Source organism: Callionymus lyra, chromosome 18, assembly GCF_982586985.1.
Source record: "Callionymus lyra chromosome 18, fCalLyr1.hap1.1, whole genome shotgun sequence".
Classification (NCBI taxonomy): Eukaryota; Metazoa; Chordata; class Actinopteri; order Syngnathiformes; family Callionymidae; genus Callionymus; species Callionymus lyra.
Window position 1 is genome coordinate 20016851 of NC_141835.1, and position 16242 is coordinate 20033092.

Here is a 16242-nt window from a genome sequence, read left to right on the forward strand (position 1 = left end):
GATGAAGTTACGGCGTGTAAAGCATTTTTAGATTGTGTTTGTGAGCATATTCAACCTCTCATGAACACTTATTTGAAGTGTCGCTAATTAAAGGTCTGAGGAAAGAGTTGATTGACCAAACAATGTGAATGTGATTCAAGGACTGACGTACTAAACAAACTTGAATTTGCTCGTTAATAATATAACGTTTTAATTGAAAAATGGCCACAAAAGTTAATATGATTTGACCTGTGATCTTTTCTTTTTTGTGTTTCTTTTATATTGTGTGCCGTGAAAATATTTTAAACGTTTTTTTTGTTTCAATTTCATCTTTGCCTTTTTATCTTATCTTTAATTATAATCAAACAGTTTAAAACTATAATTTTAACTGTTATATAACTATCTGTATCTATTATCCAAAAGTTTCCAATTATAATCAAACAATTTTTACGTATAAACATTTTTTTTTCAACTATAATCAAACAATTTTCAACTATATTCAAAAATGTAAACAATAAACAAATTATTTTCAACTGTAATGAAACAATTTTCAACTATTATCAAACAATTTTAAACAATAAACAAATTATTTTCAACTATAATCAAACTATTTTCAAATATAATAAAACAAATTTCAACTGTAATCAAACAATTTCCAACTATAATCAAAAAAAATTCAACTATAATCAAACTATTTCATCTATAATCAAACAATTTTCCACTACAAACTAACTATTTTCAACTATAAAAAAAACAATTTCCAACTATAATCAAACAATTTCCAACTATAATCAAAGGTTTTTAAACTGCAGTAGAAAACTTTTGAACTGCAATCAAATTAGTTTCAACTGTAATCAAACTATTATAAAATGAACAACCAACTATCCAGGCACCAATAACGGCTTAACTATGTGCACAGAAAAAGCAAACACTACATTACTCTGCTGTTCTCCTGTCCAAAATATTGAAAAAAACTAAAATCTGTCAACAGTAGAAATGAGAGTTGTCAATCAAACAGACTTACAAAAGCAATAAAAAAAAATAAACAGCTTCATCTTTCTGCAAAAAAAACAAACACAAAGAAGTAGTCTTTTCTCTCATTCAGACTAAAATCCATTATATTGTAAACAAATTGAAATATTTATGCTGAAACATTCACAAGCAATTTTCTTCTTTAAGAACATCAATACAATAATATCTTTACCTAGCAGAGGAACTCAGGACCCCTCCTCCCAACTGAGGTGACAGGAACTGCAAGATATGCTGGTCTTGCAAACATGACACAGTTTAATTATATTTATCTTCTTTTTGTTGTTTTTTTTTATTTTGGCAGATGACCTGTCGCCAATTTATGTGATGCAGGTGCATCCACCAGTTCCTCCTCCTCCTCCTCTCTTTTCATGCTGGAATGATGTTGTTGGCTGCTCTAGGCTGGAGTCCAAAATGTGGGAAGGAGGGTTTAGTCTCCCCTTAATGTCCTCGTTCATCATCATGAATCGCGTAGATGCCTCCTTCATCTCCAACATTCTTGGTCCAAAACTCTCTCCCCGTCCAAACATCTGTCCTCCTTAACTTTGTCTCCAAACTTCTCTCCATTATCTATTCAGCACTTCCTCTCAGAATCCATAACTTATTATTGCGTTGATCGAAACCTCACGAAAATCTGATGCGTGTCAATCTTCTCTCCATATTTAATGCTTTCATCAGCTCTTCAAACATCCCTGCCTCTCCCGTCTTTCCCGCCATTAATTATGGAACGCCGTAAAGTGACCAGGAAGTAACCTTTCTGTGTGTCCAGGAATGTTACATTTGTCTCAGCGCCGGTGGTCACGTGACGTGGTTAATAATGGAAATCTCACTTCAGCGTGTCATCGGCCCGTGAAGCACGCGTGCTAAGTGGCTGCTGGTATTTCGGCCGCGTCGTTGTTCTTCACGTTCCTCGCTAAAGGCCACGTGTTAAAGGACTCGCACTTCCACGGACGCGCAGACAGAGCCATCTCATCTGAAAGGTCACTGCTTCCTGTTTCTCCACCTGCTAATGACAAGCGAGAATTCCACTTTTTCTGCGTCAGCTTATAATAAATCTTCAGTTTCTTTAACCCCATAAATAAACAGCTGCTATTTTTAAGTGCAAATTTTTTCTAGAGTTTTGGAGGAATCCTTGAACATCACTGACAGTTCCCTGCGTGATGTCTGCTGCAGGAGTCCTGGGAGAGTCTTCAGTGATGTTCTATGCATTATTTGCATCACGTGCATGTCAACATTTAGTAAAAGGAGCGTTTGATTGATGTGTCGTCACCACATGCTGGTTTATTCCCATTAAACTGGTACATTCTTAACACGTCTTGTCAACTCAGATCTTAAGTATGAATCCTCTTGAGTCACACTCATCTCTTATCTATCAGAATAAGAAACTTGCCAGTGTTGTAAACACAAAATAGTTTTTTTTGTGGTGTCAGTACAGACTGAGAATGAAATAAGATAACACACAAAATAAGAAATAGAAAAACATAATCGAGGCAGTCATTATGCAGTTCCTTGTTATGATATTAATTAACATTAATTATAATTATTTTAGAAGTTAAAAATGATAGTTCACCCAAAAGTCAAATTCCCCTCATTTTCTACTCACCCTCATGTCGACCAAAGTTAAGGCAACATATTTTAACAAGTACATATTTTAAAATTCAATTTTTGTGTTGATTTAAGTGTGTCTTAAATAGATGTTTGACCTCAATTATACTCATCAGTATGTGTCTGTTCGTACAAAACTCTCATTTCATCTAAATATTTACATTAGAAAATCTGCTTAAGCCCCGCCCACTGAAAACGCTTTGTTTTTCATAACCACACCCACTCTGCCATGATTGGTCGCACATCAAGGTTTGTCGTCAATCCCTTGAAGTCTCCACCCTCCAAAAGGACTCGTTGTATAAACAAAGCGGGGTGTGATTGCAGCTGGCCGGAGGAGAAGTGAAGCCATTATTAAGTCATAAAAGGGTTCTCTATATACACTCTCATAACCTCTTGTTCACTCAGATTTCAGACGGGGAGAACTTTCACATTGTAATTCGTTCATGAGTCATTCACTGGGATAAGTTTTTCTTTTTGCCAATATTGTCTTACTTAAGTGTAAAGTAACTTGAAACAAGTTTGTTATGATTTGACATTTAAAATTAAATTGAATTCCTAACAGTTCTGAAATCTGACATATCAACACGAGAACAACAAATTTATAAAAATGATAAGTTAATTGATGAGGATACTATGTTTATCTTTTCTTCTCACTTTTTCTATTTATATTTCAGTGTGGTGAATGCTATTTCGTCCCATTCCAATTAGCTCATTGTGACACGCCATCTTGACGCTGCATCACTTCATTATGTCTGAACAAACTTGTATCGGGATGGGAGTCGGGTTGTTTATTCACGGCGGCTCTGTGGCAATTTTATACGCTTATTAATTAGAAATAATGACAGCATTAAGAGCCAGAATCATCACAAACATTTTCTCCTCGCGGGTTCCAGTGAGAGACATTCCATCACCGCGCCGATAAGTCATTAAGCCGCGGTAAATATTGAAAAAAATAAATAAAAATGAAATTGATTTTTACACTTCGGGTGCATCGGGATTTAATGATATAAATGTCTGGGGGAATTAAAAGCTCGTCGGATGAAGCCGAGTGTGGCCATCAATTCTGTGGAGTCAGCCAGGTGTGAGCGCGGTTAAGATGCTCACGGAGCTGTGCTGATTTCATCAACCGGGGCCGCCGGGTTGAACACCCAAGGGGAATAACTCTGCTGGGAAAGTGTGTCGACATCATGTGGAGGAGGGACCTAAACAATGGGATGCAGAACGCAAAGATGGCGGCAGAGCCTCCACTATACAGGCCATCAGAGTAAATGTGACTTTACCATCCTCATGGATTAATCTGGGATCTTCATTATGACAGCACTTGCGGGATTACAGTCTTCACAGGGAAGATTGTCAAGGATCACATTACTGACAAAAGTTTCTGGAGGATTATCGTGGTTATCTTGGTTGGCAGCGTTTCAACATGGATTTGACTTACTGTAATTTGTCGCTGAGAGGTTGAATACAGGTGAGACATTCAGAGGTGGTTGTTACTGAGGGTGTGGAGGAGGTGAAGAGAATATATGTTTGGGAAAGACAGGAAGAGAGACTCTGAGGTAAGGTAAATGGTATTAATTTCTGTCCAGAGTGAAAGACAGAAGGCAAGGAAAAGAGTGGAGCAAGAGTGGATAAGACTTTGAGAGAGTAAAGGGTTCAAAGCAAATCACATGAGGAGTTAATGATAAAGAGGATTAGTGACTAGAAAGATAAGAAAGGAGCAGAAAACGTGGGGAAATTTGGAGACAAAGGATGAAATATATTTGGATGCGTCGGTCGGAGAGACGGAAATTGGACAGGGAATGTTGGACGGTAAAAAAGACAATAAGGATGGCAATGATGAAGCTGAGATGAGCGGATTATTCCCACATTGACAGATAGAAGAAGCAAACTCTGTGTCTCATCTTCTTAAAGCAAACAAACACGGACGTAATGTTTAAACAGAAATCACAGTAATCTGCCGTGAAAGTGGCCCAAAGGAGCGTTTGCTGGTAAAAGAAGTATTGATGTTGCAGTTTTCCTTTTGTGCCGCTGAAACTTTGCATTGCCTTAAGAAAGCGGAAGACTGCAATTCATGCAGAAGAGTCAAAGGAGGTCTCAGGCATCAAATAATGAGAAATAATGGGAACTCTAGGGCTGTTAAATAAATGTTGAATTAGCATTATTTTTCCCAACTCAAAGAAAATGCTTCTTTTTTTGAGGGGAAGAAATGTTTTCTTTCAAAGCACATGTAAACCTGGTTTAGAGAATGTAAGTAAGTAAGTAAGTAAGTAATATTTATTTATATAGCGCTTTTCGAGACCAGGGTCACAAAGCGCTTAGACAATCAAAACAATACTCAAAAAAGTACATACTTTAAAGATCAAGATAATACTGAGAACAACACAGGAGTTCGAGAAATTCAAGGAAAAGCCTGAACAAATAGAAACGTCTTAAGGTGTTTCTTAAAGGAGTCAGTAGACTCCATCAAGCGCAAAGAGAGAGGAAGATCGTTCCAAAGCTTAGGAGCAACAGCCTGAAAAGATTTCTCTCCTCTGGTCCTGAGCCGTGTGCGTGGAACCATAAGTAGATTCTGATCCACAGACCTCAGAGCCCGAGCTGGGGTGTAAGGCTGGATCAGATCAGTGATGTAAGGAGGAGCCTGACCATGAAAAGCTCTGAAAGTAAGAACCAGAATTTTAAAGTTGATCCTGAAAGAAACTGGAAGCCAGTGAAGAGTTTTAAGGATCTGAGAAATGTGAGTTCTCCTACTTGAGTGGGTCAGAATTCTCGCTGCAGAGTTCTGAATCAACTGCAGATGAGACAGCTCCTTCTTGTTAAGACATGAAAACAAACTGTTACAATAGTCCAGACGAGAAGAAACAAACGCATGGATTACAAGCTCCAGATCATGTTCCGACAACATTTTCCTAAGTTTAGAGATTTTTCTCAGTTGAAGGAAACAGTTTCTGGTCAGTTTTCTGCAGTGTCGAACAAGAGACATGTCTTTATCAAATACAACACCCAGGTTTCTCAGGCTCAGTTTGACAGACTGACCTAAGTCACCCAAGTACTGACTCAACCCTGGAATCTTATCATCAGGAGCAATCACCAGAGTTTCAGTTTTGTCCACATTTAGCTGTAAAGTGTTTTCACTCAGCCATTGTTTGATTTCTAGCAAACAATTGACTAAGCTGTTCAGCCTTAATTAATTAATTAATTAATTAATTAGCTTTAATGTTTTAGTCAAATTAAATCAAAAACAAACATGGTTATAAAAGGTTAACTGTTGACATTATTTTAATGTTTATCTTCCAGTTATTGCAAACACAGATCTTTTAACATGTTTTTCTTTTTATGTTTTCTGTCGCCAGGTCCATCTGCATGATCTAACATGGACAACATGATCATCAGTCTCCTGCTTCTGGCAATGGGAGTAACAATGGTCCATTCGTGCCCCAAATACTGCGTCTGCCAGAACCTTTCGGAGTCTCTGGGGACCTTATGCCCGTCCAAGGGTCTGCTTTTTGTCCCGGGGGATATTGACCGTAGAACTGTGGAGCTTCGGCTCGGCGGCAACTTCATCCTCAAAATCACTACTCAGGATTTCGCCAACATGACCGGTCTTGTGGACCTGACCTTGTCCCGCAACACCATCGGTGGCATCCAGCCTTTTTCCTTCATCGACTTGGAGACTCTACGGTCGCTACATCTTGACAGTAACAGGCTGACGGAGCTGGGGCCCGACGACCTCCGGGGCCTGATCAACCTGCAGCACCTGATCCTCAACAACAACCAGCTGAATCTGATTTCCAATTCAGCCTTTGATGATATTTTACTCACTTTGGAGGATCTAGATTTGTCGTACAACAACCTACGCAGCGTGCCTTGGGATTCCATCCGCCAGATGGTCAGTCTTCACCAAATGAGTCTGGACCACAACCTCATCGCCTTCATTTCTGAGGGGACTTTTACAGATCTGGATAAATTAGCACGTTTGGACCTTACATCCAATCGTTTGCAAAAACTTCCTCCGGACCCTATTTTTGCACGGTCGCAAAACGGTATTTTGGCTAGTACTCCATACGCACCTCATCTTTCACTGAGCTTTGGTGGGAACCCTCTGCATTGCAACTGCGAGGTGCTCTGGCTTCGGAGACTTGACCGGGAGGACGACATGGAAACCTGCGCTTCCCCGGCGAGTTTGAAAGGTCGCTACTTCTGGTCTGTACGTGAAGAGGAATTTGTTTGCGAACCTCCCTTAATCACACAGCACACACACAAGTTGCTTGTGCTCGAAGGACAAATGGCGAGTCTGCGCTGCAAAGCCGTTGGAGACCCAATGCCCTCCGTACACTGGGTCGCTCCCGATGACCGCTTGATAAGCAACTCCTCAAGAGCAACGGTTTACGAAAACGGCTCTCTGGATATTACGATCACTACATCAAAGGATTATGGTATTTTTACATGCATTGCCGCCAACGCAGCCGGGGAGTCGACGGCTTCCATAGAGCTGTCTATCATCCAGCTCCCCCATCTGAACAACGGTACTGACCGAACGGCACAACCCAAGTCTGGACTCTCTGAGATAACCAGCTCTACAAAGATCAGCAAAGGGGAACAAAAGCCGTTACCAGAGAAAGTTGTTTCTGTATCGGAGGTGACGGCAGTTTCCGCTTTAATTAAATGGACTGTCAGCAAGGCGACCCCGAAGGTCAAAATGTTTCAGCTACAGTACAATTGTTCCGAGGATGAGGTGCTCATTTACAGGTAAGGAGTAATCATTTTCAATAGATTAGATTTTGCAGCTTTTTCATGAATTACTTCCAAGTTAGAACTCATTAATACATTTACAGGCTATTCAAAATTCAGATCTGAACTGCTAGTTCAGTGAGGTCAAGGGTTATTCTTGCACTTCAAGAGCAGGGAATGTCCTGTGTCGTCTAATTGAACAAAACTAAGTGGACAAAAGCAGAACCATTATTATTCCTAGAGAATAATGTCAGAACACACATATAGAGTATGACTTGTTCAAAGTAAAATCTAATTCCTTCCTTAGAGCACTGACGGTCCAGCTTATCTCTAGGTCAGAGATCAACCTGGCCCACCTGGAGTAGCATCTCTTTGTAGATCTTTATATTTGATTGCTCACAGTTCAAACAGTCCACCTAACACAGACGTGGATATGGAGTCTCGGGAGTCCAGATTTGTGCAACCAAGAAGGGATATCTGTGGGAACTAAAGGTTAGGATTATTTTGAGAGTAATCTGTTACTTTATAGAGTTATATGCAAAAATGTATATCCAGTTAAATGAAACATATATGGCTTAGTTGTCAATGTCTTTATCTTCGTCCAAAAAGACACAAAACAACATCCAAATACATCCTAATTTCTATCTTGTATTGAACCCTCGACTAGAGGGATTGTTACAGAATAACTAAAAACAAGTCTATATGGATGTTTTTAATTGTGTAATTTTGGACAAAGACAAAAACAACTGAGCTCCAATTGCTACATTTAAATGAACATACATTCTTGTCTATAACTCTTATAAGGAACTGATTACTCTGAAAATAATCCCAACCATTAGTCGACATTAGGGTGAGTAGAAAATGAGTGAAGTTTAGATTTTGGGTGAACTATCACTTCAAACATGGTCCAGCTAATGTGGATATAACTCGAGCTGAATATTTGTTAATTTCCATAGCTTCTGTTAAGCTGACCTGAATATTAACACCGGACAAAAGCTCAAGTATGATTTCTTCAGAGAAGAATTTGTAGACATTATGACTAATATGTGGGTGCATGGTGGCATAGTGGGTAGCACAGCGGGTTCCTGGTTCGCTTCCAGCCTGAGGTAACCTGCGTATTTTCTGTGAATAGTTTTTATGTTCTACCTCCTTCTTGCGTGTCCAGGCAGTTTCCTCCCACAGTCGAGTACACTAAATTGTATCTAGGTTTGAATGTGTTTGTGAGGAGTTGCTTGTCACTTTCCCTTCACTTTTAAGAGTCAGGGAACATTTGCCAAGAACAGAGCCCTGAGGAGCACCACAGATTCCCAGGGGAGGATCAAGTTCTCTTGTATAATACCAACTTCATCAGAAAATGAATACAATTGAAGCAGCTGGACACTGTTGAAGTGAAAGCCAGAGATATCATTTGCGGCGACAGATCAGGATGTTTGGCTGCCGGTTGATTGTCTCTGGAGTATAATTTGGAGACAGTCAACCCCGAAGAGGGATTAAGAGGAATGTGTTTTAATCTCCTACTTGAAAACACGCTTCCTCTCACAAGTCTGCGGTTGTCAACGATGCAGCATTAGGCAAAAATAAAAACGATGAAGTGCACTCGGAGCAAAAGAGTACAATACAGGCCCCGAACCATTAATTAGAAAAACCGACAAGAAAAAGGATTACAGAGTTCCATTTTAATTCCTCCCTCTTAAGCTTTCAAGTCCTTGAAATGTGGCTGCAGTTTGGGTTTTCCCCGACACTGTAAAATCAATTTCCAGTGACAGATGAGACTGTGGGAGCAATAACAGTCAGTGAAGGTATTTGTGCTCGAGAGAGGAAATCAGTGACTCCACATAAAGTACAAGTCCTGAGGAACATGTTGCAGGATTATTGTCTGTTGGTCAGTGAGGACTGTAACCATCTCAGCTCCAGTGAAACTAATTCCTACATTAATCCGCTTATAAAATGATCTTTAGGAGTGAATGAAATCTTCACAAGACGTTCACTACAAGCCTAGATGGGTTAACAAGAATAGCTTCTTTTTTATAATTTAGATACAATTTAATGGCTAGAACCTTTTCAGGAACTAAACACACACTGTGCATTCACACAACAAGAACTAAATTGAGTAGTAATTTGATTCTTTTAGCTCCTAATCTGGATGTTGTTTGGATAGTTCAGGAATTCTTCTCACCCTGCACCCAGACAGAGGTGAAAAAAGTAATTTGGTTGATTGTATTTTCAATCGAAGACGTAGCTACTGGGTCTCCAGTAATTTGTCTTTCCAAATTAGTTTTCACTGTCAAATAAACAACAAAAGTGGACCAGGTTTGCAGCACACCCGCACCGCTCTCTTGTTGCGGCGACTCAAACCAAAACTGGTGGGACCTTGGCGCAGAAATAATAGGAATCCTCTTTTAGCAGTGCAGTGCTTGCGTAGAAAGTGGCGCCTCTTTTTATTTCCATGACTCCTCTGAGTGGATTGCCTTTGTTTTGGTTAAAGGGTTAGTTCACCCAAGATTCAAATTCACTGATTTTCTATGCAAAAATGTACATCCATTTTAATGTAGCGACCGAAGCTAAGTTGTCTTTATCTTTTTCCAAAAAGACAGGCTGATAGGCTAGCTGCTAAGACACTTACGAACTTCCACTAAGATACGCACTTCCAATGTGTTTGAATGAGGAGAGATCATTTTCGCTAAAAAAACTTAAAATATACAGATTTATTTAAGTCTTCTTCGGAAGAATTCCTCATGTCAAGGCTTCAATAGAAGATGGACATTACAGACGAGCACCATGGAGGTATTTGTTTGTTTTTATGCGTTTCTTTTTGGACAAAGATGAAGACAACTGAGCTCTAGTCGATACATGGAAATGGACATACATTATGGTCTATAACTCTAAAAAGGAACAGATTACTCTGAATATAATGCCAACCCTTAGTCCACATGAAGCTGAGTAAAAAAAGGGAAATTTGAATTTTCGGTTAATTATCACTTTAAGTCACTTCACTATGAGCTTAAAACAACTTTGTTTTGTTTACTTTATTATCCAAACCAGTGTTTTTCTCAACAATGAAAACCAACCGTGCCGACAGTCAAATGTTCAAACAGGTAGATCTCTTTGATTGAAAAGATCATGTCCATGCCAAGGTGAACTTTCTTCAAAGTGAGACAATGGCAAATATTTCCTGAAGGTTTTTGGAACTAAAAATGGGTTCCGAAGTGTTGAGACAGACAATTGCGTCCAAGTCGGGCTTTGGCGCTTGATTGGAGATTCAACGCTCAGGGAGCTAAAAAAAAAAAAAAAAAAAGTGATCAGCGCATTTCCCCGACCAAGATGTTACGTGCACACATTACCAGGGACGTCGCTCCTTCGGCTCGGTCCGCTTCTTCCCGCCTGCAGCTGAGCAGTGGCATGATTAAAAAGCAATCAGAGCACATGGGTAGGAGAGTGATTGCACAAGTTCTCTCTCACACATGGGGCCTTGCTCCTGAAAAAAACGGCAATTAATGATGGATAATAGAGCAGCGTCCCAGCGGTGTCTTCGCTGCGAGATGGAGGGATCAAAGCTCCAACACATGTGCATAGGAACACGAGAATCTATATATAGGTGCAGTCAGGTGGAGGGAATATTGCATGTTTGTGAGTCTTAAAGGGCATTGCACACAGATGGTGCACAGAAGAGCTGGGATTTTAGCCGTCCTTGTCTGCTCCCACCGATCCGGTCAATCAAATGAATCAATCAAATCCTGCAGCTTATGCTGTGTGTCTATTAAACACATCGGCGTATCGACTGGTTTTCGCAGCATTTATTTAATCCGTTCCGCTTTAAGGCAACATCTTTCAACAAATATGAATATATTTCTGTGTGTTTTGAACTCTAAAATTGAACTGAAATGGTATAAATATTTAAAAATATTACTAGAGACCAGAATACCCATTTTATTTGGATCATGTTTTTTTTATTATGTATACAATAAAATAAAAAATAGATATAATATATAATAAAATAAAATATATTTTCATTTATGATTTACGATGTATTATTTAAATGTCTTCCACCCCACTCCTGCTTCTAACCTACACTCTAAATTAACATTGGCTGGTTAACAAAAAACTAATTTAAAAACCATATGACCAAAAATAAAACCTGAAAAGAGAGGAGGAAAAGACAAGAGTAAGTTGAGGTGCATTAGGTATTTGCCCTAAAATTGCTGATATCATGGAAATTAATTAATTAATTCAGTTTATAATAGTGTTTGAATCTTATGAATCTCTGAAACACGATTCTAAACTCAACGTTGTCCTTTTTTCTCGCAGAATGATCCCGATGACCACCAGAGCCTTCGTCCTTGCCAACCTGGTCTCAGGGATGCAGTACGACCTCTGTGTCCTGGCCATCTGGGACGACACCGCCACCACCCTGATCGCCACCAACGTCGTGGGCTGCGTCCAGTTCACCACCACGGAGGACTACCCGCAATGCCAGTCCCTCCACAGCGGCTTCCTGGGCGGCACCATGATCCTCGTCATCGGGGGCATCATTGTAGCCACGCTGCTGGTTTTCATCATCATCCTCATGGTGCGCTACAAGGTGACGAGCGGCATCCCGACGAGCAAGCTACCAACCGTGAGCAACACCTACTCTCAGACCAACGGAGGCCTGAACCGCTTCAACGGCGCCCCCCCGCAGGTCAAATCCACCGTCGTGGTCATGCGGGAAGAAATGGTGGAGTTTAAATGTGGTTCCCTCCAGAGCAGCCTCTCCTCATCCTCGTCGTCTTCTAACTCTTTAGACGGCCATGCAGGGAGAGGGGCGGTGGAGCGCTACAGCATGCAGGCGTCCGAGTGCAGCACACTGCCCAGCACCAAGTTCAAAAGACACGGCGCCAAAGCACGGCCGAACTTTGACTCTCTTTTAGGAGCCTTCACGGCACTGGAGATGCGAGGGATCGCGAAGGAGCACCAGGGGCCTTCAGGTCCTCCCTCCAGCACCAGTACTATGATGACGGCGGCGGTGGCGCCCTTGTCCGACAAAGAACCTCTGCTCGGGCGGGCAGAGTCCACCACCATGTTGGGGCGTCTCCTGGGATTGCCGCAGGATACGAAGCCCAAACGCAGCCACTCGTTCGACATGGGTCACGTGGGAGCCGCCCAATGTCGAAGCTCCCAGCCGCGCAGGATCAGCAACATCTGGACTAAGCGCAGCATGTCAGTCAACGGCATGCTGCTGCAGTTCGAGGACAGCGAGGACGAAAAGCCTGCCTTCGAAAGCGCTGAGTGGGTGATGGAAAGCACAGTCTGAGTCGAGGATGGGTTGAAGGGGTCGTTTAGAGAATTGCATGACATTCTACGATGTGAATACTGTACAAGTACCTTTGAGAAGACACTAATCAACGGATGTGATCGCAGCTGAACAATGTGTGATCTGCCACAAGTGGAATATCTTACCAAGAAGGACTTCACAAACTTGAAGTATTCACATGAACACAAGTCCTCATCCCTCAGAACTGGACTGCAACAGTCGTGGGAACAAATCATTTTTATTTCCATGTGTGTTTTATATTGTTTTTACTATTTATTGTTTGATTCATCAGCAGACTGGTGCAGCTTACTTCTATGTGTGTGTGTGTGTCTCTGTGGGCAGCCACCATCTCTGATGAGAAGAATGGTAAGAACAAGTTTTAAGCACATTCGAAAAAACAAAAGTCACAGTGTGATCGTGGGACGTCACAAGCCAATCTTGAATGCCTACCTCAGGTGAACCAGACATGAGGCTATGCTTCATTTGAAAAGAAAAAGATTATTAATTAATAAAAAAAAAAGTGTATTGCATTCAGAGGCAGTTTTTTGTGATTCATGGGAAATTAAAGGAGATTTATTTAGTGATTAAAAGCTCAATTTACAGTTCTGCCTTTTTCTTCAATGTCAATTTCAGTTCAGTTAAGTTTATTTAAAAGGACAATGTGCAGTTTACAGTCTTACAAATTAAGATTCTGGCCTATTTACATTCATTTAAAGAGCAACTAATGTATTGATTTAAGTGTCTCTTAAATAGATCTTGGACCTCTAAAGTACTCATCAGTATGAGTCTGCTTGTACAAAACTCTCTTTACATTGAAATATTTACATTAGAAAATGTGCTTAAGCCCCGCCCACTGAAAGCACTTAGTGTTTCTGGAGATGAAATCGATAAACGATTAATTGATATACATTGGTTTTGGTTAATTGACAACTATCCCAATCTTATTTTTTCTCCAAATACTTATAATAAATAATTTTTGAATCAACTTGTACACGTGAACTAGTTTATGTTTTCAATATCATACTTGGTATATAAAACACAGTTATTTGACAGAGTTCAAAAAGCACTAAATGTTTCTTGCCCATCCATTGCTCATTTGCCGATGCAAGTTGCTCATTCAATGTTCAACATTTCAATACACAACTTAAATACCATCAGACGTGTATCTTTGGATGCAACAAAATTAGTTGAATGCTTAGAAATATCTCCAAGTCAGCGGATGAATTTCACGTTTTTCATTTCTTCATGAGATAATTCAAGTTCCAGTTATTTTATTGTCAAATATACATGTTTCACATTCTCTGGGGATGCAGCTACGGCGAACCAAAAAAAAATCCATTACATTCATGTTTTTTTATTTTTCAAGTGTGTGTCATTTCAGTTTAAGAGGCAACAAATCTGAAGTATTTATGAGCAGTAGAGACAAGGATTTCCTCACTCTGAATGCAGTACACTTTAGCACGAATAACACCCACTTTCTAAAATGTTTCTTTTCAAATCTCTTAAACTTCAAGCTGTTGAACAAATGCTTTTTAAGTTATTTGACATTCCCCTAAGTGGTTGACGATGATGTGAGTGGTCTGGCTGACAGGAGACCATTAGCGCGGTGGCCTAAAGGCAGCTCTCCGTCTTTATGAGTTTCTATTCATTCAAGGCAGAAAATCGTTGGACTCAACTCAGATTGTTGCTTTTATCTTGGAGTTTCTGTCATTTGTCATTGGATCTGTCTGTGGTTGGTTTTTTTTCATAAATAAAAGACGGTTTTCCTGCTGTTTGTTTCCAAAACCGACATTTTTAAACCTCCGAAAAATCCTTCTAGTGACCCTTTCATCGACAGAACCTGACTGTGCTGGAAATGGCTTTTATCGGAAAAATAAAGTTCCCAGACAATTTATCAGATCAACTCACATATTTTTTTCTTTCAGGTTCAGATTCTCAGACAAGATGCTCCATTAAAGGTGGACTTCTCAGTTAGACCTATCTTGGGTTCTTGTTCTGGCTGTATTCTCTAGAAATGTACAAACTTTTTCTTTATTCAAAAAAACGCTTTGGTTTGGATTCTGGAAGTCAATGACAGACATTGTTAAATTGATTGTAAAACTTTAAACTTAATTGAAACACTTTGTACATTTCTCGATCCTTCACCTTCCACCTTTGTAAATGATGTCAAATTGCACAAGTTCACCACTAGAGGCACTAAAGAAAGCACAAATAGACATCGAACTTCTATCCATCTGTACCATTACCAATACCGTATTGTACGGACTGTAGGATACCCCTGGATTATATGACGACAAACTAAATATCAATCCATTTAATACATAGAGGACATTAAGCATGCAGCGGATTCTTAGCTCAGCAATGTTGTGCTACATTTTGACATTTTTAGGTGCTGTGTACCACAGAAAATTGACATGAGGTAAGCATTGACGAGATCTTTTTGGGCCTTGTTTTTGCGGCGGTCCTTCAGGAGCTTCACAGTCTCTTTCATCAAAGCCTATTTCCAGCACAGAAGACCACACCAATCCTACACCCTCATGCTGTTTAGGTGTGCAGCTCTCTGTTATATTTCAGAAGCCAACCATCCATCTTCTTACTATATTCTGGAAACAAATAGCAGCATAACCGAGTGTAAACTTTCCAACAAATAAACCAAGCCTTTGATGTTGGCTCGGCCAGAACATGAATGAAAAGTTTTCAGGTGCATTTTGTCAAAAAAAAAGAAAAAGAGTGACATACGTATTTCACCAGATTGCACAAACCAATTTAAATTTAAAAGGTGTGTATGTGTGAGAGGAACTCAACGTCTGTTTCAGCAGATTGCACAATACCACAATTGTTTGATCTGCATTCTTTATTTTTCCACTCAGAGCTGGCCAGGTAACAGTGATGATGGCCCTGCACATTTGTATGCCTTTCTCAGTATCCTGTTGGTCTTTTGCTGCATTCAAACTGTCAGGTGGTTATTGTTTTCTAATTGTTTTATTCCCTGGGTGTAGCGTTCTGTATATTGGCATTGTTTGTACAATACCGGGGAGAGAATGTAAAGAAGAAAGTTGTGCAGTAGTGCTTTTATTTCTACGTGAAGCAGTGACCAACATGACGTACGTTTGCTCTCTGAAAGGGGATTTTACAAGAGTCACTTTGCTTGATTACATCCACCAATGATGTAGAAAATTACATTTTAAGGTGGAAGTGGCATTGAACATGACTAAACTAGCGCCCAAAATAAGACGTTGTTTGCTGCTGCCTCACAGTGTGTATTATCCCTGTGGCTGTCTAATGGAGCATTTCCATACAAGAAACACAGTCTCGCTTTTTAAAAGCATCTACTGGCGCCATGCTATTCATAGCTTCTTTTATTGTCAAGTCTTAAAGCGGTAATTTAACCTAAAAATCAAATTTCACTGGTTTTCTACTCCCCTTCATGTTGACTAAGGGATGGGATTATTAAAAAAGATAAAAAGAGTTATAGACAAAAATCTAAATCCGACTGGAGCTCACATGCCTTTATCCAAAAATACCCACTTACAAAACATCCAAATACCTCCATACTGCTTGTCTGAAAGCTTCATGTATTTTAGCCTCGATAAGCGGAATTGTTTCGAAAA

The 16242-nt window shown here is 40.0% G+C and overlaps 1 protein-coding gene across 2 annotated transcripts in view; it reads left to right on the forward strand.

The window, feature by feature from the left end:
* Positions 1-15424, forward strand: part of LOC148060894 (leucine-rich repeat and fibronectin type-III domain-containing protein 2) — a 95959-nt gene extending 80535 nt beyond the window's left edge. Inside the window, exons 4-5 of one of the 2 annotated variants that reach the window (XM_087779245.1) lie at positions 5964-7359; positions 11647-15424. In XM_087779245.1, coding sequence (XP_087635371.1) covers positions 5984-7359; positions 11647-12631 — 2361 coding nt within the window. In that variant the 5' untranslated portion in view covers positions 5964-5983 and the 3' untranslated portion in view covers positions 12632-15424. Of the gene's footprint in view, positions 1-5957; positions 7360-11646 lie in introns of those variants that run through there. The other variant, XM_087779246.1, reaches the window with a different exon arrangement.
* The last annotated feature ends 818 nt before the right edge of the window (positions 15425-16242 follow it).